This window comes from Syngnathoides biaculeatus, chromosome 10, assembly GCF_019802595.1.
Source record: "Syngnathoides biaculeatus isolate LvHL_M chromosome 10, ASM1980259v1, whole genome shotgun sequence".
Lineage (NCBI taxonomy): Eukaryota > Metazoa > Chordata > Actinopteri > Syngnathiformes > Syngnathidae > Syngnathoides > Syngnathoides biaculeatus.
In genome coordinates this window covers 12,129,311-12,154,499 of record NC_084649.1, presented here as the reverse complement: position 1 = coordinate 12,154,499, position 25,189 = coordinate 12,129,311, and the positions used below count along the sequence as shown (strand labels likewise).

At 39.7% G+C, this 25,189-nt stretch overlaps 1 protein-coding gene across 1 annotated transcript; it reads right to left on the bottom strand.

Annotated features, from left to right (window-relative positions):
* Positions 1 to 1,067: 1,067 nt before the first annotated feature.
* Positions 1,068 to 24,208, bottom strand: mapkapk2a (MAPK activated protein kinase 2a). Its single transcript, XM_061833326.1, has 10 exons — positions 23,356 to 24,208; positions 9,476 to 9,615; positions 6,135 to 6,199; positions 4,269 to 4,348; positions 4,064 to 4,190; positions 3,877 to 3,952; positions 3,684 to 3,808; positions 2,102 to 2,187; positions 1,931 to 2,011; positions 1,068 to 1,851 (listed from the first exon to the last, which is right to left on the bottom strand). Exons 1-10 carry the CDS (start codon positions 23,596 to 23,598, stop codon positions 1,702 to 1,704), a joined length of 1,173 nt encoding a protein of 390 aa, XP_061689310.1. The 5' UTR covers positions 23,599 to 24,208; the 3' UTR covers positions 1,068 to 1,701.
* Between the last annotated feature and the right edge of the window lie 981 nt (positions 24,209 to 25,189).

Sequence of the window (25,189 nt, the reverse complement as noted above, 5' to 3'; positions counted from 1 at the left end):
TCAATTCATCAAAGCACTCTAATTCATTTTGCATTTGTTTGTTGGGTGTTGAGCCATAACACGGGGAAAAAAACAGAAGGGTTTCAGAAGAAAAAAAATATAATACTGCTCTTGAGTCCCCCAAAGTCCTGACCTCAAAAACATTTGATATGCTGTGGCATTATCTCAAGTACTACTCACAGCAGACATCTAAGGAATCTTGAACTGCAACAGATGGCAAACGGACCAAACTTTATCATGTGGTACTGCCGGTAGTTTAAACAGACTATTTATTCATGTAATTCAGGCAATCATGCTCCATTTTATGACCAATTTATCCAGAAATTGAACAAATTTCAATGTGTGCACATATTTGATAAAAATAAATCTGGGACTGGTTCATATGTTGTTTTTTTAATTAAAAGCAGGCAGAACAAAATATGACAGTTGCAGCTGACTGAACAAAAAAAATACAGACTGCCTGCTACTAAAATTTGGAGGAGACAAAAAAAAAAAAAGAAAAAAACGGATTAACATTTTTACAGTGCTATATTATTTGTTGGTGTCACAGACTGTTGGTGTACTTTCAACAAGGAACAAATAACACACCCAAGTGAGCTGGGCCTGGGTCCTGAATGAAGAGAACACTGAAGAGAAACCATCAATTATACCTTGCGATTTTGACAATAGCTTGCTGGTGGTGCGTCACATGGCGCTCTTTGAAGAGGAGACGCTCTCTTGTACTTTTTGGCAGGAAGTTTATAGGTGCAGTTGTTAAATGAAATTGAAGGATCAGTAGCTGGTAACCACATGTTCTGTTACAAAAAGCTTCCACATGAGGGTTTTCCCGCCTACAGGAAAATGCACTCCCCACTTTTCAAATACACGAAGCAAACAAAACCCAACACCGACAAAAGGTCCAAGCAGTGCTTTAAGATGACACACTATCTGCATAGCATTAACCTGAAATCTTGAAATCTGGCAACTGAACATGACGTTGCTAAATACCACAAACAAAATAATCAGTTAAGCATGTGCTTAAAATGTCTGTAGAAATCTGTGAAAAAATACTTTTTTTTTCCCCCCTCTTTTTTTTTTTTTTATTTTTTATTTTAAAGCTACGTGCAGGTGACTTTACCTTCTCTGCCCAGAGACTGGACCTGTAAAAGTCTTAAGGCAGGTGAGGAAAAAAGGGTTGGGGGAGGCTACAGGTCATAATGGCACAGAACAGTCCTGGTGAAAGAGAACATTCACAAAGATGAAAAAAAAACCCTGCTCATTCCAATCAGGATAATCCTTACAATCCACTAGTCAGTTCAAGACATTTTACATTGTGTATGAGTAAAGGGAATCCTTTCTTGACTTGTTTTGGGGATTTAGCTATTTCATTTAACATTCAATATTTTGGACCGGACAGTGCTAACAGTGTTACTTCACGTACTTGAGTTCTGAGCACAAAAGTTAATTGTTTGAGGCAGGAGAGAAATACCATAGTGCTTCTCCTCACCTTTTATAATTCATAATCTCTTCCCTGATGTAAAACCACAGATCAAGAACCTCTCTGCAACAGTGGAGGGGGGGGGGGTGATTATAATGCTTAAAATAAAAAAATAGCACTCTCCAAAACGGGCTTGATATTGAAATTAAAACACAGAAAATTCATGCAATGCGACTCACGTCGACAACTTATTGCTTCCTTTTTACAATAGGTTTGTGCATAATTCAGTGGGCAGCAGACTGAGTGTCCGCCATGGCATTACTGGCTTTCTTCCTCCGCTTCGTTAGCAGTGGATTGGTTGAGTCCTCAATGGTCTTTATCTTTATTTGCTCGTAGTCAACCCTCATGGTTGCCAAGGCACTGGTCATTTCCTCCTGAAAGGTGAGCACAGGAAGCACATTAGTACAAATCAGCAGGAGCATGGACAAAAAAACAGGCAAACAAGTGGCAAACCTTGACATCCTCCCATGCGTCCTTCTCTTCCTTTAACACCCGGCTAGTGTGCAATGGCGTCTGAGGAACCTCCATCGATTGCTGCAGAGATATGGGCAACAATCTGGCATCCATGGACAATTTCAGCAAGAATTGAACTGATATATAGCAAAGAAGTGGGTTTGTGTTTACATTAATCCAGGGGTGATTCATAAACTCTGTGATGGTCATCCTTTGGGTGGGCTCCGTCTTAAGGAGGGTCCTAATGAGTTGTTTAGCTGCAATGGATTTTAAAGTTGGTAAACTGTTTTTAACACTGTACCTGCATGAGAGGCATGTGAAATAAAGCAAATCGTGCTGTGATTGTACGTTCCACTCAACTTTATTCAAAATAATGAACTGATTTTTAGATCTTGCCAGCATTTATTTATGATACTACAGTGGAACCTCCAAAGTCAAATAAGACAAAAGTTGTACAATTTAGTTACCCAAAATTTTCTAGAAACACCCTAAAGTTCAACCCATCATATGTTCTTACAATCTTTTAAGAGACTAGCTCAGTGAGCATCTAGATAATGGCCACGATGTTTACTTTTTATTTAAAACTTTTTTCTGAGAGAGTTGGAGACCGAAAGTGCGGGCAAGAGAACACTAACTGACAGTCAATTCTCAAATGTTTGATTGTTCAAAGATTTTATAGCTTCTGCATTTTTATTTTGACCACCATTTAACTCCCTCAGGTTTACATACTAGTAATCCCAGTTTAACCTCTGAGGTAAACAAATCGCTCAAAGGCAAACCGTAAGAGTCCTGATTTTTAGAACCATCAATAGATTTTTTTTTCACCCAGCCCACAGCGCACATTTTTATCTGTCTATGATAAATATGAGCTCTCTGTTAAAGGGTGATCCCACTTTTTTTTTAAACAAGTATTCCAAAGTGTGTGCCCTGTAACACATGGATCACTCTCTCCTTTCATGCAAGATTGCCATTGCACTGCACTCAAAGGAAATGAAACAATTAAACGTTTTGATTGGTGGTGAAGAAAGCAATGTATCCACCCACAGGTGCAGACAGCCCCGTTCAGTAGGTTAAAAACACTGCTGCAATTGTCTATGAAAAGACTACAACCACGTCCAACCCATCCCCTCACTAGATTTGCACCAATCACGAATTCAATAAACTTATTACACGATGTCAAATCTAAATTGCCAATAGGTGTTAATGTGTGTGCAAAAGGTGGTTTGTTTCTGTGTTCCTTGCGATTGGCTGGCGACCAGTTCAGGGTGTATCCCACCTCTCGCATGAATATAGGTGGGATAAGCTCCAGCACATCCACAGCCCAGTCACTGCTTTAAGTACAATGTTGCACTTAAACAGTATGAAAAATCTTATACAATTTTTCAAAATGGCCATGCAAACCCTGTTGTAACGAGTACAAATCAGAATTCAATCAGTATCAGTGAATGGAGGGCGAATGGATTGTGTTCAACTTGGAAGGTTCCACTGCATGTAACAAGTTTTTCTTCCCTTCAAAAGCCACCGAGTGAAAGTTACAAAATTAACAACTTCATTGCTTAATTTGAGATTAACTAATGAGGTGAAATCATACAAATCACAACACGGTTTTTCTCAGGATATTTTAAAACTGTCCGTGTTTGACGTGTAGTATTGAACTTATTGACTTGTAGAGTAAAACGGTCTAATTTCACTCATGTTTTGTGTTGGCAAGCAAAGCAAAAATTGTCATGCATAGTTTTGCTATTATCATCACCTTCCTCTGATACGTCAGACCACTCAGGATTGGGAAACTCATACTGTCCCATCCTAATCCTCTTCTTCATCCCGGGAGAAATGGCAAGACCGTGGTTCGAATAAAAAGGCGGGTACCCACACAACCTGGAGAAGAAAGCTACGTTGGACCAACCAAATAATCCCATGTGATGCAACATTAAAAATTTACTTACAGAATATACATAATGACACCCAAAGACCACATGTCACAAGATTTGTCATATTTCTCTGGGCCAAGAACCTCTGGAGCTGTAGAGAGTGAAGGGAATAGATGAGGTTCTAAAACTTCCGGACTGTGGGTTAATGAACAGATCGTGAAAAAAATTGATACAACTAGGAGATACAGAAAAAAATTCTTACCAACATAGTAAGGTGTGTAACAGGGAGTAGCAAGAGAATTGTGAGAGGTGGTTTCCTTGGCAAAGCCAAAATCAGTGAGTTTGAGCAACGCGTTGGGCCTCTTGGTTGTGTAAAGTAAATTCTCCGGCTGCAGGGAGTTTCACATTAATTATTCTCAGTTAGACTGTACCAAACAGACATGGGGATAGAAAAAGGTGAGACCAACCTTAACATCTCGATGAGCAATGTTAACAGCATGGAGGTACTGGATCGCCTCACCTATACTTTTCATGATGTCAGATGCCTCTGGCATAAAGAAAAAACAGGTATGATCAAGTATAAAGCCCAACTAGGAGATGAGATGACCACTGTCTGAATATGTGACCGTTGTTACATTACAGTGGGTATGGAAAGTTTTTACACACCCTTAAATTTTTCAGTTCAGGTCTCTTAAGAGCTGCTCAATTGGGTTTAACTGAGGGCTCTGGCTGGGGCATTCAAGACCAGTCAGAGGGTTGTTCATTCTGTTATTTTAGCTGTGCGTGTCTGGTCATTACCTCGTTGGAAGGTGAACCTTTGGGTCAGTCTTAAGTCCTGAGCCTTCTGGAGAAGGTTTTTGTCTAGGATACCCTTGTATTTGGCCGTATTCATCTTTCCTTTGACTGTAACCAGTCGTCCTGTCCCTGCAGCTGAAAAACACCCCAACAGCATTTTGCTGCCACCACCATGCTTCATTCACTGTTGAGACTGTATTGGACGGGTCTGTCTCTTTCTTCCACTTATCTGCGATCACATCGCAGGGGTGGTAGCTTCAGCAGTGAAGCCTAGACTTATACTGTATCTCCCCAGCCACTCCGTACGGCTCTTCCGGGGGAATCCCAAGGCATTCCCAGGCCAGCCGGCAGATGTCTCTCCAGCGTGACCAGGTTTGTACCAAGGTCTGCTCCCAATGGGACATATACAGAACACAGGCATCCAGGAAAAATCCTACTCAGACACCTGAGGGATGTGTGGAGCAAATCAGCACCAGACCGCTTAAAATTAAAATTGCATTTTATGTTCAATTGGGTTTTTTTCTCTTACTATGGAGCTCTGTGTGTACATTAATGAGGAAAAAATGAACTTACGGTCAATGGTTTTAACAAATGGCTGCAATATGACAATTTAAAATGCCACTGTCATGAAATGGATAATTTATAGTATATATATAGTACGTGTTAGCCAAAATGCCGACTCGTTGCATTGCTGGACATTGCTCGAACACTCGGGAGGATGGATTTACCCTTCATAAGTTTCCGAGAGACCCGGTTTGTCGTGAAAAATTGATTGCACAAGTGAAAAGGACAAGAGCTTTGTGTGTTCCAATTGACAGGTAGGTGTGCATAGAGAGACTTAAAAAAAAAAAAAAAAAAAAAAAAAACAATATTTAGGGGGAAGGACGTAATCCTTTCAGAACGTAAAAAAAGATTTGCGTCCATAAAATCAGAGGTGCTAAATGTGTTGATGTGCCCGTCGGCGCCGTGTCCGCCGATCAGAGCTTAGTAGTAGGTGGGCAGACGAGCCGTCGCCGAAGCCGTCCCTCGCGGGCAAGCAAGTCTTCGGCCGGGCTGGCTCATATATACAGTCTGGGAGTCTGTTGTTATTTAGAAATGATCTGCATATCATTTAAATATGGCTCGAAACGATACAGTAATATTGGCCTGGTCACCTCACTCGGTAGTGAGATGTTCTCTTCTTCAAAAAGAGCTTCCGTGTCAGTAGGGGCGTGTTCATCTCCCATAGTTGGGGCGACAGCGTGTTTTCAATGCCGAATGTCCGGGGTGACATCACGGGCAGTAAACGCAGCCAATATGACGGCCACTTGGATGTCGAATGACACTTCCGCAACTTTGCGCGTGGATGACGCGCTCTACGCTCGTATTTATTTTTTCCATATACATTGAAGTGAATAATGTTATATGTATTTTTCATTTCAATATCTATTTTAGAATGTTTATAGGGATGACACTTGGGCTTTAAGGGCGTCTAAATACTTTCCATACACACTGTATATTGCAGGAGTAGTTTAGGAAACAGTTTTTTTTTTTAATACCTCTCTCTGTAAAGGCTTGGTCTCCTCTGTCCTGAATTCGACTGAAGAGTTCACCGCCATCCATGCTACAAGAACAAATGCATTCATTTTAAATGAACATTACAATTTCATCAGGAATTACAATATACAATTATATGAGTGTCCATGGTATTCTCAAATTTTATTTCACAAGAATGGACAGTTTTTTATGATCATTATACAAATACTATTGTATTTATTGAACACACGACTTTGCTGTCACACTGATACATTTTAGCCACAGACATTTCTCCGGCAGCTGTGAACATTAGTGAGCGGTAAAACGTAATGATACAGTGCGTGAGAATATGCAAATTAGTTGGATTCCTCTGAGTCATTTAATCTTTGTGTTCTTTATGACTAAGTTTCAGATGCAATATCCATGTCCTTATTTGGGGTTTGTGTGTGTGGCCAAAGATGCATTGTGAACAAATTATCGCATCAATATGCATGAAAAGGTGTGGACAGTTTTTGAGTGAGAGAGAGTCAAACCACAACAGACTTCAAGTTTCTCGAAACCTGTCACTATTTGTTTGCTGAGAAACGCAAGTTCGGTAATCACCGTATGAGAAATGTATATTACAGCTTGCATTTTTGGCTTTTTGATAAACAGTATTACCAGAGGTTAAGGCACTCCTCTTCATGTCCATTTTCTTCAAATGGTACAGCAGTCTTTCAAACATTCACTCATTCATTTTCTGTGCTGCTTACCCCCACTAAGGTTGTTTAAGACATACACAGTACATTTATTTTTTGTGAGCCACCACAAATTAATTTTGGACAGCACTAGATTTTGTCTTTAGCTGCACGTAGATTGAGCTGCTCTGGTCCTTGCATGCATCTGCTAATCGATACCACTACTTTCCTTCTTGGTACGATACTGCAAATACAGTACCTCAAATAACTGAAGTATCAAAACCATTACAGATCAGGCTTCGACCCTGAAAAAAATCCATATAAAAAAATGCCTCGGTGTTTGACCAAATTCTCGTAGTCTGAACACTCAAGCAAAGCTGAATCCTTTGATTGATTCCACAGTGGATTTAAGGACAGAGATAATCGCAAAATATGAAAATGGGGTACGTGCTTGATACGGCTCTTGCTAACTAGCATCATATGGTTAACTATTTTGACTATCCTAAACAATAAAATTCAATAAATGGCAGCTAGTTTTGCCAAAAGAGTGACTAGCATTACAAAGCCAAGGCCACAGGTAATAGAAGAAATGGAGAAGCTACTGGACAAATTACCCAAGTCAACTCATGGAGGGTGACTTTGGCATAACACTTCCCTCTCACCACACCATGACCAAAAATGTCAATGATACAGCATTTCAGTTGCTTTAAATGTATGCATTTTTTATTTTATTTTTTAAATACAAAGGGTGTTTTTACATAAATGGGAATTTACTATTTGGAGGTTGGGAAGAGATGAAACTCATTTACATTATTTCCTATGAAAAAAATTTTTGAAGTTGAACAAATCTGACTTTGAACACTTCAAAAGAAGTTCAAACTTTGAGGTTCCACTGTATTTAAATTTAAGAATCGGTCTTCTGAGATCACAAGCATCCAGATTTCAGATAGTGTTGCTCCCAACCCAACTCCAGCATGCATAATAGCCATTTTGTCTGAAAAACTGGGTGGTCTTTTTTTGTGTGTGTGTGTATTTTATGCTTTAGTAATTATTTTGATGTTTTTTTGTAACGGAAAATCACTGAACGCTGACTTTTTACGGCTGTGAGACCCAATTCTTTCAGATCTTGGGTAGAAAAAAAAAAAAGGGCCAATCAGCCGACATTACCGGTGTGACGGTCTGAGCGCTCGCTCGTGCTGAAAAGTCTCCTTGTGATTAATGCGCATGAGTTACTAACAGCGGAACTCTGGGTACATAGGACACACTTACTGGGAAACCGCCTGGTCTCATAGTTCCCCTTCTTCTACATAGAGGGAGCTAAAATACGTTATAACCTAACCCTAACACCAAAGTTAATAAAAAGATATACACATATATGTACGCATGTAGCAAACATGAAAACTCGGCGACAAGTTGTCGAATGGCCCATGTTGAAGCATGAATGGGGATGTTTCAGACTAGCCGGAAGTTTACGAAATATACACACACGCGCATTAATCATAAGGAAACTTTTCAGCACCAGGAATGCTCAGACCGTCACACCTACTACGGCTATGTCTGGCTACCGTGACAAAAAGGGAGGGAAAAAAAAAGGCTTCTTGGGGGTACAATCATATACTACTACATTTCATACATAGCTACTGTAAGCCAATTACATAACATCACATCATGCGTGGTCATAATATACCCTGCTGCCCCCCAAAAAACAAAGGTGAGGAAAAAAAAAATTAGGGCGATCAACAGAGTTCGTACTACCAGTGAATAAGTTAGTGTTGCACTTTTAAGTGTTTTGCTTTTGCTGGGAATGCAAAGGCGTGATGACTTATCAGAGATGAGAATGGTTCCACAAAATGCACATATCTGACACCATCTCGCCATTAACGTTTCTGTACTGCTTTTGTATTTTACATTTTCGGTTTTCATTTACATTTTTTCAACGAGCAGAATGAAGAGTCCGCATCAAAATGGAAAGGAACAATTATGAGAGGATGCAGTCAGACAATTTAGAATAAGTCTGTTTTAGTCATAGGTGTTGAGTTGTACATACAAATTAGAGATTCAGTAAGCTTTAGTGCGTATGTTCATAAAGTTTTAAAATAAGTCTTTTTTTTTTTTTTTTTTAATTACATGAGGTGGCATCTGTGGTCTTTCCATAATTGTATCATATGAGCTGCATACCGTGAGAATATCCATCCATCCGTTTTCTTAGCCGCTTATTCTCATAAGGGTCGCGGGAGTGCTGTAGCCTATCCCAGCAGTCAACGGGCAGGAGGCAAGGTACACCCTGAACTGGTTGCCAGCCAATCGCAGGGCACATGGAGACAAACTTACGCACTCACAATCACACCGAGGGGCAATTTAGAGTGTCCAATTAATTATTAATAAATTTACATGCAAAAAACACTTCTACTTATGAAGAATTCACATTATGAAACAAATGAATTTCATGAGTAGAGGTAGATTAGGTGTCCAAGGTGAACCCCACCTCAACCTCAAAGTCAGCTGCTATTGGCTCTACCTCACCTGCCACCCTAATTAGGATAAAGAAAATGGTAATGGATGAACAGACGGACGGACACAAATTTAAGATGGATAAAACAGGCAGAAAACCAGCAAACATGCAGAGCACACTCGAAGAAAGGTGTTTTTCCCGTTGTTTGTGAGCGCGTGCAAAATTGTCAACTTACCACTCCATGACAATGAGCAGGCATTTCCTGCTTTGATACAGGTTTTCATAGACATCAATAATCCGTACTATGTTGGCACAAGGTGACGCCCTCCAGTGTAGCTCCACTTCTCTACGTGCTTTTGAGCAATCCTGAAGCATCTAAACAGGGAAAAAATAAAAACTGTTGAGAAGACAATGATTGTGCTAAAGTCAATCACATCAGTTTGGCGGAGGAAACCAGATTTAAAAAAAAACATCCCAGTGCTGCCATTATCTAGTTAAATACTGACCATATATTTGCAGAGCTGTCTTATGCACTTATGGCGCCCTCTTTCGGTAGAACTTTGTCAATGCATATTTTAAGACTAATTTTTGTGTTGTCACTTTTTTAGTCTCAACTAAGTTTAAATCCATGAACTTGAAAAAATCCCTCCCATTTGTTTTTTAAAAAAAATTCTTATGTCTGACTGAAATTTCCACTGAATATAAAGAACCACAGTGGTAGCTTAAAAAATTATTGAAGTGAAGGTCGATTTCTTTGACGAATGTATGTATACTGAAGACATCTGGGTTTTAGACCAAAAGATGAATATGACAAAAGTTCAGAATTCCAGATTTATTTCATGGTACTTGGATTGACATGTGTTGAACAACTCAGAAAAGAGCACCTTTTGTTTGAAACCAGCCATCTTTCAAGTGAGCAAAAGTATTGGAACTTGTGAGTGATGGGCGTTTTCTAGTTGCTCAGGTGTTGGCTTTTAAATTGACTGCTTTAATAGCTTGTGCATGTTTTTGGGCTTTTGGTTTCACCTGTAAAAACTGCATTCTATGCTAAGGAAACGAAAACCAGAGACTGTCTATGGGAGAAAACAAACCATTTTGAAGCTGAGGGAAGAGGGAAAATCGATGACAGCAATTGCAAAAACATTGGGCACAGCCAGTACAACAAAATTGAATGTCCTGAAAAAGAAAAACTATCGGTGTACTGAGCAACAGACATCGAACAAGTAGGCCAAAGATATCAACAACAGAGCTGTGAAGAAACACCCAAAGGCTTCGTGACATCACTGCCAACCTTCACCTATTACAATCCACTATTTGAAGAAGGCAGAAAAGAAATAGCCAGGCCATAGCACAAGATGCAAACCACTCATCACCAAAAAGAATCGGAAGGCCACATTTTATTTAATTAAGTAGTATGGGAATGAGACACAAAAGTTCAGGAAGACGGTTTTATGGACTGATGAGAACAAGATGAGTCTCGACCAAGGTGATGGTAAGGCAACAGCCTAGAGAAAGCAGTATTTCAATTTCTTACCAGTCATTGTAAGCGCAGCTAAATCAAAACAGTGTTGAGTGGATGAATCAATATTTTTAGGTCATAAGTATAGCAACTTGGCAGTCTGGTGTTATCTTAGATAAAATTAACTGATTTTGTGGAGAATCACTGAACCAAATCGTGACTTACAACCACACTAATTAACAGAGTTGTACTGTATTATACTTTACCTATGCCAACTAGAAATGTAAGTGTAATAAATAAGAACCTGGCATCAGTTATACTGGCTTGAGAAAAACAAAAACGTGTTATGAGCAGCTGTTGATCCTTAGTCTCTTGGCATGGTTTTATATCATATCGACATCAACAATGTTCAAGGAACACAAGAACTTTTTCTTCCAGACCAAACTTATCATTGCTCATTTGTGGATGACATACACTGTGATTGATTAACTCCCTTTAATATCTGCATTTGCTTATTGTTAAGTGATACTGATAATTACAATGACATCCACTGGAGAGAGGGAAGTTCTAAACCAATGTATTGTAAATAATCTAACTAAAACTTATTCACTCAGCCTCCCTCCCCCAATTTCAATTCCCTTGAACAGTTTCCATTGAATAAGATTAGCTAGTAAATGCAGCATTGCATATTGAGTGTAGCCAAAATACCAAATAATTGCAAGTGGAAGAAAAAAAAATAAGGCAGACATAGCATTGGACATGATTTGATTAATAATAGAAATGAAAGTGGACTTTTGTGAAAATTCCTGAAAATATGAATGAAATTTTGGAAAAAAATGGATGGCTGTGGTAGATTCAAAATTCAGACAAAAATTGAAAGTAAAATTTCTAAATCCTAACCAAAAAAAAAAGTGGCCAGAAGTTCGCCAAGGGCCAAGCCCAGATTTTTTTTGCCCCCCATCCCTCTATCACTGGATAGCACAAAATCACATTTGTCATCAAACTATGCTTAAAATATGCCATCTTATCGCAAGACAAATGAATTAAGTGAATTATTTGGTAAAAAGACATCTAAAATTGTCCTTTTCCCCACATTGTACATATTATAGTATAGATATAGAATATACACGAAAATATATCCTAGAATTTCTACACTGTACAGCAAAACATGTTAAAGAAGTTGATCTGTAGTAATTACTATTAACGTTTAAGTCTCAAATTTATGTTGGCGTTGTACTGATACTCTCGACCACATTGCTCACTATCTTAGATCTATATATATATATATATATATATATATATATATATATATATATATATACACACACACACACACCACACACACACATACATACACACACACACACACACAGTCACTCACATTTGAAAAATGTACAGGTGTAGTCAGTCATGGTTGCAGATAAAGTTGCAGGTGTGATTCGGGATGGCCTTAAAATAACTTACTGGATTAATATAACAACTGTAAATTAAAAATAAAAAAACAAATACAAATAGAAAACTAAAATGTAAAACTCAGAAATGATCATTTCCAATTTCAACTGATATTAATAGCACAGGATATAAAATGGTATTTCAAACTTTTCATCAATAAAAATTCTTGATCTGACAAACTATCTGAAGAAAAGTTAAATGTACTGGCCTGTCAAGGAATAAACACGAACGGTCTATACTCGTAATGTTTTGAAAATGCTGAAAGTTTAGTACAACATAATCGGCGTTCGTGGCAACAAGCTAGCAATACATTCAAACATTCCTGTTGGCAATCGTGACGTAATGTTGGGGGGGGGGCACGTACCACGGGGCTGTTGTAAATTGGAGGTCGGCTTGCTAGAACGTGCCTTGATGTGCACGCGCTCGACGTATTGGCCACACTTGAATCAAGCGACGAGGTTGATGAAACTTAACTTCCATTTCCTGTTTCCTGGCGAAAAACGATTGTTTTGGAGCAGGCTTGTTTAGTTAACAACATTTATAAAATAAACACGTAAATTAATGTCAAGACCACACAAAACAAGCGACGTCTTGAGAGAATGCGAGGGGAGGGGCGTTACTATTACTAGTGTTAGTGCCTCAACAAGGCTACGCCCGTGAAAGCCAAACAACAAACTCAAAGGCATGTTCGTTCAATGTTGTAAACTAATATCCGGATTAATTTTAGGCAATTTTTCCTCAATTTTCCGGAGCAATTTTCATGAAAATTTAAAAATCTGGAATTCTGGGAAAATCAGGAGGACTTTCATCACCGTTAATAATTTCAATGGATTAGTATAAAAAAAAAAGTTAGCTTTCACATTTCATCGTTGATTGCAATCAGAATCAGTAAACCAAGAAATATGACAAAACCTTCGTCTAGTCTACTAATTTATTGGAACGCTGAAGGTCAATTCCTGATGATTGTATGTATATTGAAGATATTTGGGTTTTAGACAAAAAGATGAATATGACACATGTGATACATAATTGCAGTGTCTTGACGTAACAGAGGCATAATGTATGACAGTTAGCTTCAACCATACCAGTTTACCAAGTAACCTAATGAAGTCATGCTGATTACAAAAACAAAAGATGCATGGAGGGATGACTTCAACCTGCAGGGGATGCCATCAATTGAAGCCTTAACAGGTTATGACGTTTTAAAAAGGACAAATTTGGTACTGGTTCAGTTTTGAGGCTCCGTCTGTGTCAACTTCCATTCCACTGAACTTCCACCTAACTGGGAATTCAGCTATTTGCGTTTTTGAAAGCGATTTTAAAAACGCTGCGCAAATTGTGTTAATTTTGTTGTGTAGATATTTATTATTTAATGACTTTTGAATAACAAGGAAAGCAGTTTCTAAATAAGAGGATGGAAGGGAGTTTTTGCAGTAGTTCTAAGAGGCACTGACAGCAGCTGCCGAGAACAAGCCCACGGAGAAAGCCATCAATATTTGGCTCCTCCCAGGCCGCCTGAGGATGAAGAGATGTTTCTCTGCTTTGTTTGTTGTCAGACTGTACATCTAATCCAAGCACATCTTGATCATTATTAAAATTTCTCCCAATTACAGGAGTTAAAAAAACACTTGTCATGTGCTTACATTGTATTGAATGTACTTGACTGTAAGCCACTTAAATTTGTAAAGTGTAAAGTGTAGCAATGTTGTGGGACATTTGTAAAAATGATATTCACGTCTTTTGTGATCATAGTTTGTGGTCAAATTACGGTTTTAAAAAATAGGTAAAAAACCGTCCTGGAGGGTTATCAATTATTCATGGATTTATTTGTTATTTGCAGTAACGGTTGGTGAAAGTTTCATCAATTGGGGATGTGTTGTGAAAAAAATGCTCAGATTTTTTTTTTTCTTTGGAAATTATGGTAACTCCAGTGTAATTTATTTATTGATTTATTTATACATACCATCTATAATTTATTTTTTTTAGCTCAGTTGATGAATTTTAAATGGAGGCACATCTTAACCCATATCAAATAATTTCCAATATGTCAAAAGCTTGTAAGTGGAGAAGACAGGGCTATGAACTAAAACAGCAAAAGCTAACAAATGCCCACGACCCACCCAAAAACCCACTGATTTTTTTCATTATATTACACACACGCACACACAGACCCTCCTTACACTTACACTGTTTGGTCAATAACTGCTCACCCCCACTCCCACCCTCCCCTAAAATCTGTTCTGGCCCTCTTGAGACTTAACCCTGATGCCTGCTGAGAAGGCGGGCGCAGATGGGCAAACAATACACTTCCTAAAGCAAACACAAAGGCTCCGGAGGTCGTGGCAGGACACTGCAGGGTGGGGTGAGGGGGAAAATGCAGCAATCTCCACCTGCCACCTGAGCCACAGCCAGGACAGATCGAGAAAAATCACACTGAAGGGATGATAATGCAGTGAATTTGGTTGGAGAGGAGACATCACACTGACCTAGACAAACTTGAATCAGCCATAAAATCCTTTTGGGCTTAAACAACAATTTACAAGTGGATACCTTTCGGTACATGTTTGACAGCAAACGTTTATGTTTCAACAGAACAATCTGATTACAGATATCTTAAATTTTATATGCTTGATATACTAGATAACATTTGTGCTGTATGAACATCCACTTGTAGTCTTTATCTCGGTGGGCTGTAAATGCTTTAATGCCTTTTACTTGGAAATAAGGAGTTTATACATTTGGTTAAAAATTCTAAATACACGTGAATACATGATTTTTCTGAAATGCTTTTTTTCCCAAACAGAATACTGCAGGGAAGGAACATAAGGAAAAATAAAGGGGGGATATGAAGGCAAAAAATAATGATGTATAAACGGGATAAATTTCCATTCTATTCGGCCAGTAATGCCAACACATTACTCAGCTCGATGGCTATGATGGCAGCTAGCAATGACATAATGAATTAATGCATTAGTGTCCTGCCACGTTAGTGTCGTGGCAGAACACATTCATAAAACAGAAAGCCAGACCCTGCGGAGGAAGTGAAAGTAAAAAAGAAAAAAAACAAAATTAACTGTACACAAAAAACATTGCCACTTCCACTAAATGACCAGAACACAGTGATTTGTAGATAGCCTAAATTATATAAATCAAGCACCTAAACAAAATACTTTTCAGTTCAATTAAAGATAACCAGAAATATTTTGAATCTATGTATCAATCCTCAGTTTTAATTCCCACCAAAAGGTTGAGCCCACCCGGGAAAGGAGGTCGGAGGGAGGGAGCAAAATGTCTTTTTATAGTATATAGTATATAGACTCAAAAATACTGGTACAACTGAGGATAATCAATAAGCATTTTGTCAAGTTTCTGGAACCACGTGAAAATAGATCATTTTGACATTGTCACCGCCGCAAGAGCACACCTATTTTACTATCAGTAAACCGTATAAAATGTTTCAAAAAAAAAAAATAATCAAGGTTGTGCTATTACAAGACAAGTTTATTTCTATCATAAAATTAATAAATATATTCGTGTGCCTTGAGACAGGTTTTGCCTGCACTTATTGATTATGTCATAAACGGTACATTATTGAATATTAACTTACCCTAAGATTCTCACTTAGATTTTAGCAGCAAAGATTTTATTATTGTAAAAAAATAAGTGTAAAAGCTAGGCATGTGAAAGAGAGCACCAATAAAGACTCTCTTCCTTCCTTATGGCCTCCCTCCTATTCCTTCCTCTCTTTACATGTCATTGCAGGAAAATCGCTGAGCACTTCCTCTATAACTGTATTAACCTTTAATTACACTGGAACTTTGGATCCTGAACTCAGCTGAGACAGATTTTTTTTGCCCCTCGAAAGAGCTTGTTATTCCAAGTCTGGATACTTCTGAACACTGTTCTCAAAGTCGACATTGTTAAAAGGTGCCACAAAAAGTGGCCAACACCAGTCGTTAACCAACATTCACAGGTGAGCTTGCAGCAACTCCCGGTAGGCCTCTCACCAATTCAAATAGATGGCACCCAGTCACTCCAATTTTAGCATCACTTCATTAGCTTCCAGTCTATTAGAATTGATCTTAAGATTGTACTGATCATTTTAAAAACACAGATGGCCAAACTTCCGAGCTACATAACTGAACTTATAAATATGAATGGGACATCCCACAGCCTCAGATCATCAGGTGAGGGCTTTCTGGTTGTTTCAAAGTTGAAGCTGCAAAGTAAAGATGACTGAGCATTTTCCATTAGGCTTCCTAGACTTTGGAACGACCAACCAAAGATGACAGAAAATCTATCTTATTTTTTAAATCACTTCATAAACTCACATTTTTCGATATGGAATCCTCTTCTCAGTTTATATTTCCATCCATCCATTCATTCATCCATCCATCTTCCACCATTTTTCTGGGTAAGGTGGCAGGGACAGTAGGTTTACCAGGGATGTCCAGACTTCCCTGTCCCCACCGACTTCATCCAGCTCCTACGGAGGAATCCTGAAGCGTTCCCAGGACAGCCATGAGTCGTAATCTCTCTAGCGTGTCCTGGGTCGTCCTCGGGGTCTCTTTCCGGTAGGATGTGCCCGGAACACCTCACCAGGGAGGCATCCAGATGGCATCCTGATCAGATGCCCCAGCCACCTCATCTGGCTTCTGTCACTGTGGAGAAGCAGCGGCTTGACACTGAGCCCCTCCCGGATGACCGAGCTTGTCACCCTATCTCTAAAAGGAGAGGGGGGACACCGTGCAAAGGAAACTCATTTTGGTCGCTTGCATCCAGGATCTTGTTCTTTTGGTCACGACCCACAGATTGTGACCATAGGTGAGGGTAGGAATGTAGATTGGTAAATTGGGAGGTTTGCCTTTCGACTTAGCTCCCTCTTTACCACAAAGGACCGATACAAAGTCAGCATCACTGCAGAGGCAACCACCTGTCGATCTCTCCCTCCATTCTTCCCTCACTCGTGAACAAGACTCAAAGATACTTGAACTCCTCCACTTGGGGCAGGATGTCATCCCTGCCCTGGAAAGGCCGCCCGACCCTTTCCCGAATGAGGACTATGGTCTCAGATTTGGAGGTGCTAATTCTCATCCCAGCCACTTCACATGCAAACCTCTGAAGTGAGCGTTGGAGATCACGGCTTGATGAAGCCAACAGAACCACATCATCTGCAAATAGCAGAGATCTATTGCTAAGCGCACCAAACCAGAACCAGTCTACACATTTTCTGGGTTCCTGCATTGCTTAGGGGTCCTTTGTGGTTGTTGTTGTCACAGTTGTTTTTAAGCAATTAAATCACTGGTATTTTACAGTTTCTTTTTTTTTTATCTCAGTATCAAAGCACTGTGTGTAAAGCTCCCAAACAATTTATTATTATTATTACTACATGTCCAGGAAACCCAGCTTTAACACCTTGGCACCTAGTTGGGGTTTTTTATTAGTCAACTAGCCTCACTGTTGCACTACTAGTACCACTAGCACTAGGGATTTTTATGAACGCCGACAGCGCCGTAAAGGGCAGTCAAATTGCAATCCATTGTGTGTGTGTGTGTGGGGGGGGGGGATTCATCCAGGAATTTTCAAGCAATTTATTTTTCAAGCCCCACATAATGTGTACTATGAAAATCTAAACACCAAAACCACCAAAAGAAAGCAGACACTCTTCTTTTATCAGAAAAACAGGTTTGTCTTTAGCTTCTTAAGTTCTCAGCAGTAAAATATACTACTGTCAGCCAAATACAATTCGCTGTCTGGAATTCAAATTGCTACAATTCACTGTCTGAAATTCAACCAGCTACAATTCGCTGTCTGAAATTCATCGTCTGTGCCACCAGGCAGGGTTACTTCAAGTCAGAACTGAACACCCAGCCAATTGCAGTGGCTAAGAAAGTGTTACTGCAATTGGCTGGGTGTTTGGTTCTGACCTGACGTAACCCTGCCTGGTGGTACAGATGGAGAATTTCAGACAGCGTATTGTAGCCAGTTGAATTGTTGACATTGAAAAGTTACACTGAAATACAACTATTGAAAATGTGATCACAAAACATTTCAAATTCAAATCCTGTTTTCTGTGGCATTTCAAATTCATATCCTGGTGGCATACATTTACTTCCATATTTCTGGAGCAAAAAAAAAAAAAAAAAAAATCACTAAGAATATAGCACTTTTGCAAAAGCAGAGATTAAGCAGAACAATGACTTTGACATCAATATGGTTTCCCTTTTTTGAAAATTTCAAACATCCGAATGTAAAGCAACACTCAGTATATTTTACATTAAAATAATTTATTTACAAGGATAACTATGTACGGAATTTACATTGGACAAAAATACATGAACAAACAATTTTTTTCCCTCCAAATTTTTCTCTGCTGTTTGCTAAATCATCCAGGGTTTTATAACCTTGCACATAAAATCTAGTAAAGTTTTATCCACATCTGGATTTTATTCTTGGATAGCAGTGCATGGGATCTTATGTGGTTCTCATTGTCCTTGAAACCAGTCCCTATTTCTTCTCAAAGCACAACCTGTGCAGTTTAGACACAAAACTATAAATAAAAAATACATTGTTGAAATTGCTGTGATTAAATATTGAGAGTGGAAAAAAAGCTTCCAGTTACGTGTGTGCAGTCTGTACCCGAATGGAAAATGAATGTTTGGTGGATGTATAAACTGTAATTAAAAAAAAAATACATCCTATTAATCGAGAATACTTTTTATTGATGACATGTTTTGGAAGGGATTTAAGAAAAAAAAAAAAAACTACTTCATCTCAATCTTAAAAGATGTCCCATTCGTGGGTGTTGCATTCCTGCAAGATGGACAAAATGGAAAATTCACATCAGTACTGCCAACAGATGTTACATTGTACTGTGAACTACTGGGACAAAATTGTGTTTTTATGTAACAAGGATTGAAAGCGAGTGCTCACTTAATGCGGCGAGAGCTAGCTGAAAACAAGTTACCTTTGTTTCCATTAGCATCTCGAGGATCTCAGCTGGCGATCCAGTCAGAGTTCACGATCTGATGATTCCAGATCCCATTTACTCAAATCCTGGTCGGCAGACAATCAATTGACAAGCGGCCCAGAGCATGTCGCCATATGTATGGCCCAGCATTTTGGGCAAAACCTTTGCACTAAAGTGATCAGCTTTAAGAGTCATCCTTTATTCTAGACTTTATAACGACCTGACTAGGATTATTGGTATCGGACGATATTTAGGATTTTATGCTGATCGGTTTTAACATCATAATCCGCCAAGCAAATCAACGCAGAACATCGATCAGCTCCCAAAAAATATTTTGGCGGTATCACCATCTTGCACAGTATATTTGAATCCAAAAGCTGTTTTACTATTAGCCTTGTCACGTGTCTTTTGCCTACATGCAAACCATTTTGACCTCAAAATATGACATTTTCATGGATTGTACAGACCCGATGAGTTTGTCTGAAAAGAGTGAGGGAGAGGACCATCACCATAGACTGTTTTGTACTCCCTCAGAGCCGGTAGCTAGATCATTTCGAAACATCGACATACAGATGTATTTGTGAATATTACTCCGTGGCAGACTAATATGTTGCCACATCGCTTTCGTCTATGTGCTCAGGACCAATTTTGGATAAATCATAAGAGTTGATGAGACCAGAAAAAAAAACATCCGCTGCTTCAGCAAAAAAAAGTAGAACCCAAAAGAATAGCACTTTTGACTGTACAGAATATTTGAATCAGCGATCTAAAAACGATTTAATCATCAGATTCGTTCACCAAATCGTTCAGTTTTTTTTCACAAAATCATTTAATGATAATGTTAATCCATCCCTGAAGTTCATATTCACTGAGCACATTCACTGAAGGATTATGAGTTATGTAAACTAGAAAAGACAGTAAATGTGTTAAAAATAACAACCAGCTAAATTATCTCCTACCTCTCCTCACGCTCTCAGTAAGCTCTCGAGCATTCAGCTTCATTTACGACTTGTGCCGGCAAGGCAAAAAATAAAACTAGTTTTTGGTTTCAAATACACTCTGCAAAATGTTTTTTGCAGAGCCGATCATCATTGAACCTGTTATAGCAGTTATATCGGCGAATTGTGACAAAGCTGATCAGCCAATTAGCATAAAATGCAAGATATTAACCAATACCAATCAGCCTGATCAAATCGGTGTAAAGACTATAATTTACGTTTGTTTTAAATATGTGTGCTCGTTTTCATGTGTTTGACTGGCTCAACATTAACTGTTAGCTTGAAGAAACAGCTGCTAGTGAAAGGTATTCCCCCGAAGACATCAGGACATCTGATTAAAATCACACGAATACGTTCACTGCGTAGTACGTTGTTCCTTGTGCAACCGAATCACTCATCGAGGTCGTACACCGTTCCTCAACGGGTAAACAAATTCAATGATTCCTGGATTGTGACTTACAAGTTCAACAAACGAATGATTCTACAGTTCATCGTTTCATGTGAACACCAGTTCACTGAACAAATCACTCTTCAGTACACCAGTTAACTTCCCCTAAACGAATCACTCTTCAATTCTTCGGTACAGCAGTTCACTGAACAAGTCACTCTTCAGTACAATACAGTGCCCTCCGTAGTTATTGGCACCCCTGGTTAAGATGTGTTATTTTTCTAAATAATATGGGACCTCAACATAAAAAAAGAAAAATCCAACCTTCAATACAAGTGCATTTATTCAGTGGGGAAAAAAAAATCCCACATAAAAAAATAATTTGACATCAAATAATGTGTGTCACAATTATTAGCACCCCTGGTGTTAATACTTTGTACAACCCCCTTTTGCCAACAAAACAGCACCTAATCTTCTATAATGTTTCACAACATGGGAAAAGACAGAAAGAGGGATCTTCAGCCATTCCTCTTTGCAGAATCTCTCTAAATCATCCAGAGACCTGAGTCCTCTCCTCTTCAGCTCACCCCACAGGTTTTCAATGGGGTTGAGTTCTGGGGACTGAGATGGCCATGGGAGGAGCTTGATTTTGTGTTTGGTGAACCATTTCTGTATAGATTTGGCCATATGTTTAGGGTCATTGTCTTGCTGAAAGACCAAGTGACGACCTATCTTCAGCTTTCGGGCAGAGGGCAACAGATTTTGATTTAAAATGTCCTGGTATTTCAAAGCATTCATGATGCCTTGCACCCTAACAAGGTTCCCAGGGCCTTTGGAAGCGAAACAGCCCCACAGCATCACTGACCCACCCCCATAGTTCACAGTGGGTATGAGGTGCTTTTCAGCATGCGCATCTTTCGTGGCTCGCCAGACCCACTTAAGAGTGTCTGTTGCCAAAAAGCTCAATATTGGTCTCATATGACCAAAGCACACGGTCCCAGTTGAAGCCCCAATACCGCTCGGCGAACTCCAGACGTTTGCGTTTATGATTGTGAGTGAGGAAAGGTTTTCTCCGTGCATGCCTCCCAAACAGCTTGTTGGCGTGTAGACAGCGCCTGATGGTTGATTTTAAGACTTTGTGACTCCAGGATGCTACCATTTGTTGTAATTCTGTAACCGTGAGCTTTGGAGATCTTTTGATTTCTCTTACCATCCTCCTCACTGTGCATGGTAGCAAAAGAAAAAATTGGGTCCTCGTCCAGGCTTGTTTACCACTGTTCCACTTGTTTTGAATTTCTTAATTATTCCTCTCACAGTGGATATGGGCAGCTGGAGTTGAGTTCTTGTAGACTCTGCCTGACCTGTGAAGGTCGACGCACATCTGCCTCTCTTGTATGCTGTGTTCCTTTGTCTTTCCCATGTTTAAGAGTGGATATGAGAAATGGCCTCTGTGTCATATTATATCTATACCCCAGGGAAACAGGAAGTGATGAATTACTAATTAAATGTTCCTACATACTCTGGTAAACTTTGTAAACCACAGTAGAAATGACAGAAATGCTTCAATTATATTTATTTCCTGGGAATTGTTAAGGGTGCCAATAATTGTGGAACAGGTGAGTTAATGAAAAATTATTTTTTAGTCAGGGATTTTTTTTATTTTCTTACAATTCATTGGAGTTGAAGGTAACATTTTCCTAAATTTTTCAGTGTGACAGTATTCTTCTGCAATAAACACTGAATTTATTTAAGGCTTTTAACACATCTTAACCGGGGGTGCTAATAATTATGGAGGGCACTGTACATAGGTTCATCCATCCATTTTGTTAGCCGCTCATCCTCAGGGGGGTCGGGGGAAGTGCTGGAGCCAATCCCAACTGTCAACGTGCAGGAGGCAGGGCACACCCTGAACTGGTTGCCAGCCAATCGCACTTCCTCAAAAAGAATGACTCTTCAGTTCTTCAGTACACATAAATTACTCAGTTCACTTGAATTTGTCCCCCACCTGCAGAGTGCTGCCTGGCACTGGCTGCTGATTGGTTATATGCAATGCCAATGCCTTAGAATTTCCATTTCCACTCTGAGGCCACTCGTGGCAGGCAAGCTAAAGCAACAAACCATTTCATAAACTGATTCAGTTCAGTTTGTTTGCTAAAAAGATTTGTTCTTTTGAACAAAACTTTTGTGAGCACTATTTAAGACCATCTTGAGATGAAATAGTCGACAGACAATACCTTAAACCTTGACAGTGACAGAATGTATCAATCATTGACAAACCACAGCATGAGTTCCTGAAAATGAAGTGTCACATAAATGGGATGATAGATTATAGGGAACAACCCCACCTGTCAAATATTGCACCATCAGAACACTTCACAATTATTTTATCATGTATTATTAATTATAGCAGTGACAGGTTGCTGTGAAAATACGCCTCAGAGAATAGAAAAACATCAATTTTTTTTCCGAAACCAAGATCAGGACTAAACAAAATAAAGCCACCTAGGTCAACTATAACTTCTTTATATTTGTAAACAAGTATTTTCCTCCCTACGTTAATCATCAAATAGTTATTTAAAAAAATACTAAGGAGTGAAAAACACAAAAATAGTACTTAACTTGAGAGTCTTAATCAGTGAAAGGCAAAGAACTTGGTGCGTAATGCATATTATTCCAAAGTGGAATTTATATTGAACTGTGGCTGTCATAAATAACATTTTGATTTTCTTTTGGCAATTTGTGACAATTCAAACAGGAGGGGGAAAAGTAAACTTTTTTTCACGTTAGTTCAACGGGATCCGCTTCGATTGAGTGCACACATCCGTTGTGTCATTGAAGTAACTCTTACCTTGAGTGCATATTTTTCCCCGGTTTTCCTCTGGAAGATTTCGAGCACCTTGCCATTGATACCAAGCCCCAGCACCTGACTGGTCACTTTATAATCGTCTGTAATGGCGTTCTTCTTTATTTGTAAGGTGGGTCTGCTTAGGAAGGGGAGAAACTGGCCTGTGGGGTTCTGCTGCTGCCCGGCGGGATTCTGTTGCCCGGTCGGGTTGGGAAAGAGCGGCTGGTTCTGTGCGTTGGACAGCATTGTTTGTCTGGGGGTAGAGCAACAACCTCCCAACAATAATGCTCCGGCCTGTTTTAAGAGCCCTTCCGAGGCAGGGGCTTCTTCCTGGATTGGTTTCCTTTTGACAAACTATTCGCGGTGTCGCAACCAGGCCCGAGGAAGCGAGCAGCAGCCAGTTTACGTTGCTCGTTGAGGGCTAACAAAGTCACTCGGTTAGCCGACAGATTGCTAAACTAGCTCGCCGTTAGCATGCCCACTCTCTTCTATTCTTGACCTTTGACTTTTCGGCTAACTAGTCAGCAATCGGTTAGCTTATCCATCATTGGCACTGGCCGCCACACACCGGTTCCACCAAAGAACACTCAATGAACTTTTCTCCCCGCATAAAACATCTCCGGAAAGGGTTTTTCGGAGCCGTGTCGCGAAGGTTGCCGTCGTCAAACAAAAAGAAGAAGACGACTCCAAGAAAGGAGAACCAAATAGTTAGGACACTTAGGTTAGCAATAAGTAGCAAGGCAAACAGTTGACTTTTCTGAGGGCCGAGTCGGGCACTCAGACACCCAGCCAGAGCAGGTTTTACAGCTGACGTCATAGTCTCCTTTTCGCCGCTTAAAGGACCAGCAGACACGTTCAATGGCGCTCAGAAATGATGGAGGACAAGGTGGCGTTTCCCATAAACCTTCGCAGTATTTCCACGGAAAGTGTTTTCTTTGTCTCCGTTTCAATAGGCGCACATGGCACGTGTCGATGTGGTGGTGGTTTTTTTTTTTTTTTTTTAACACCATAACAAGGCGGCTCAAAAGAAAGTGAACCCACGGCAGAGTTTCAGTCCAGAGCCACTTGTACTGTTTTGAGAGTAAAAGCTGGAAAGATAAAAATAGAGCTGGTAATCTCGACAACCAGCCAGCCACACGTCCACCTCAAGGTCGCAAAGTTGGAAATGTGAATGGCAGTGTAGTTGCCCCGACTTCCAAATGCATCATGGAATTGACTTTTTTTTTTCATATTTATTATTTAAAGTGTCAATTTTGATAAAGGGAAAGCCATTCAAGCATGTATTTGATATCCTTGATATCCGGGTTAAGGTCCATATACTAGTATGTTTGTAACGTACATTTGTTACATAAAACAACTCGGGCCCTCTAGTGAAATGACTCTTTACTACTGTATGTTGTGTTTTTACTAGTTCTACACTTGACGTGTCCATCTATTTTCTGAGCCGCTTATCCTCACAAGGGTTGCAGGTGTGCTGGAGCCTATCCCAGCTGTCAAGGGGTAGGAGGCGGGGTACACCCTGAACTGGTTGCCAGCCAATCGCAGAGCACAAAGAGACAAACAGCCGCACTCACAATCACACCTGGGAGAAATTTAGAGTCTCCAATGAATGCATGTTTTTGGGATGTGGGAGGAAACCGGAGTGCCCGGCGAAAACCCATGCAGGCACAGGGAGAACATGCAAACTCCAAACAGGAGGGGCCCGGATCGAACCCGAGTCCTCAGAACTGTGAGGCCAACGCTCTATAGATGCGCCACCGTGCCACCCGTTGACCTACTAAAATGCAATTAAACCTTACAATTAAACTACTTGCACCACGGTAAATTGATTGGTTAG

What these genes read in the sequence shown, in the direction of transcription:
- mapkapk2a (XM_061833326.1), bottom strand. Translation starts at nt 23,598, where the DNA reads ATGCTGTCCAACGCACAGAACCAGCCGCTCTTTCCCAACCCGACCGGG. An exon ending in GGTGTCATTATGTATATTCT is followed by an intron (nt 3,809 to 3,876) that starts GTAAGTAAATTT and finishes TTTCTTCTCCAG; the next exon opens with GTTGTGTGGGTACCCGCCTT. An exon ending in TGAATCACCCCTGGATTAAT is followed by an intron (nt 2,012 to 2,101) that starts GTAAACACAAAC and finishes ATATCTCTGCAG; the next exon opens with CAATCGATGGAGGTTCCTCA.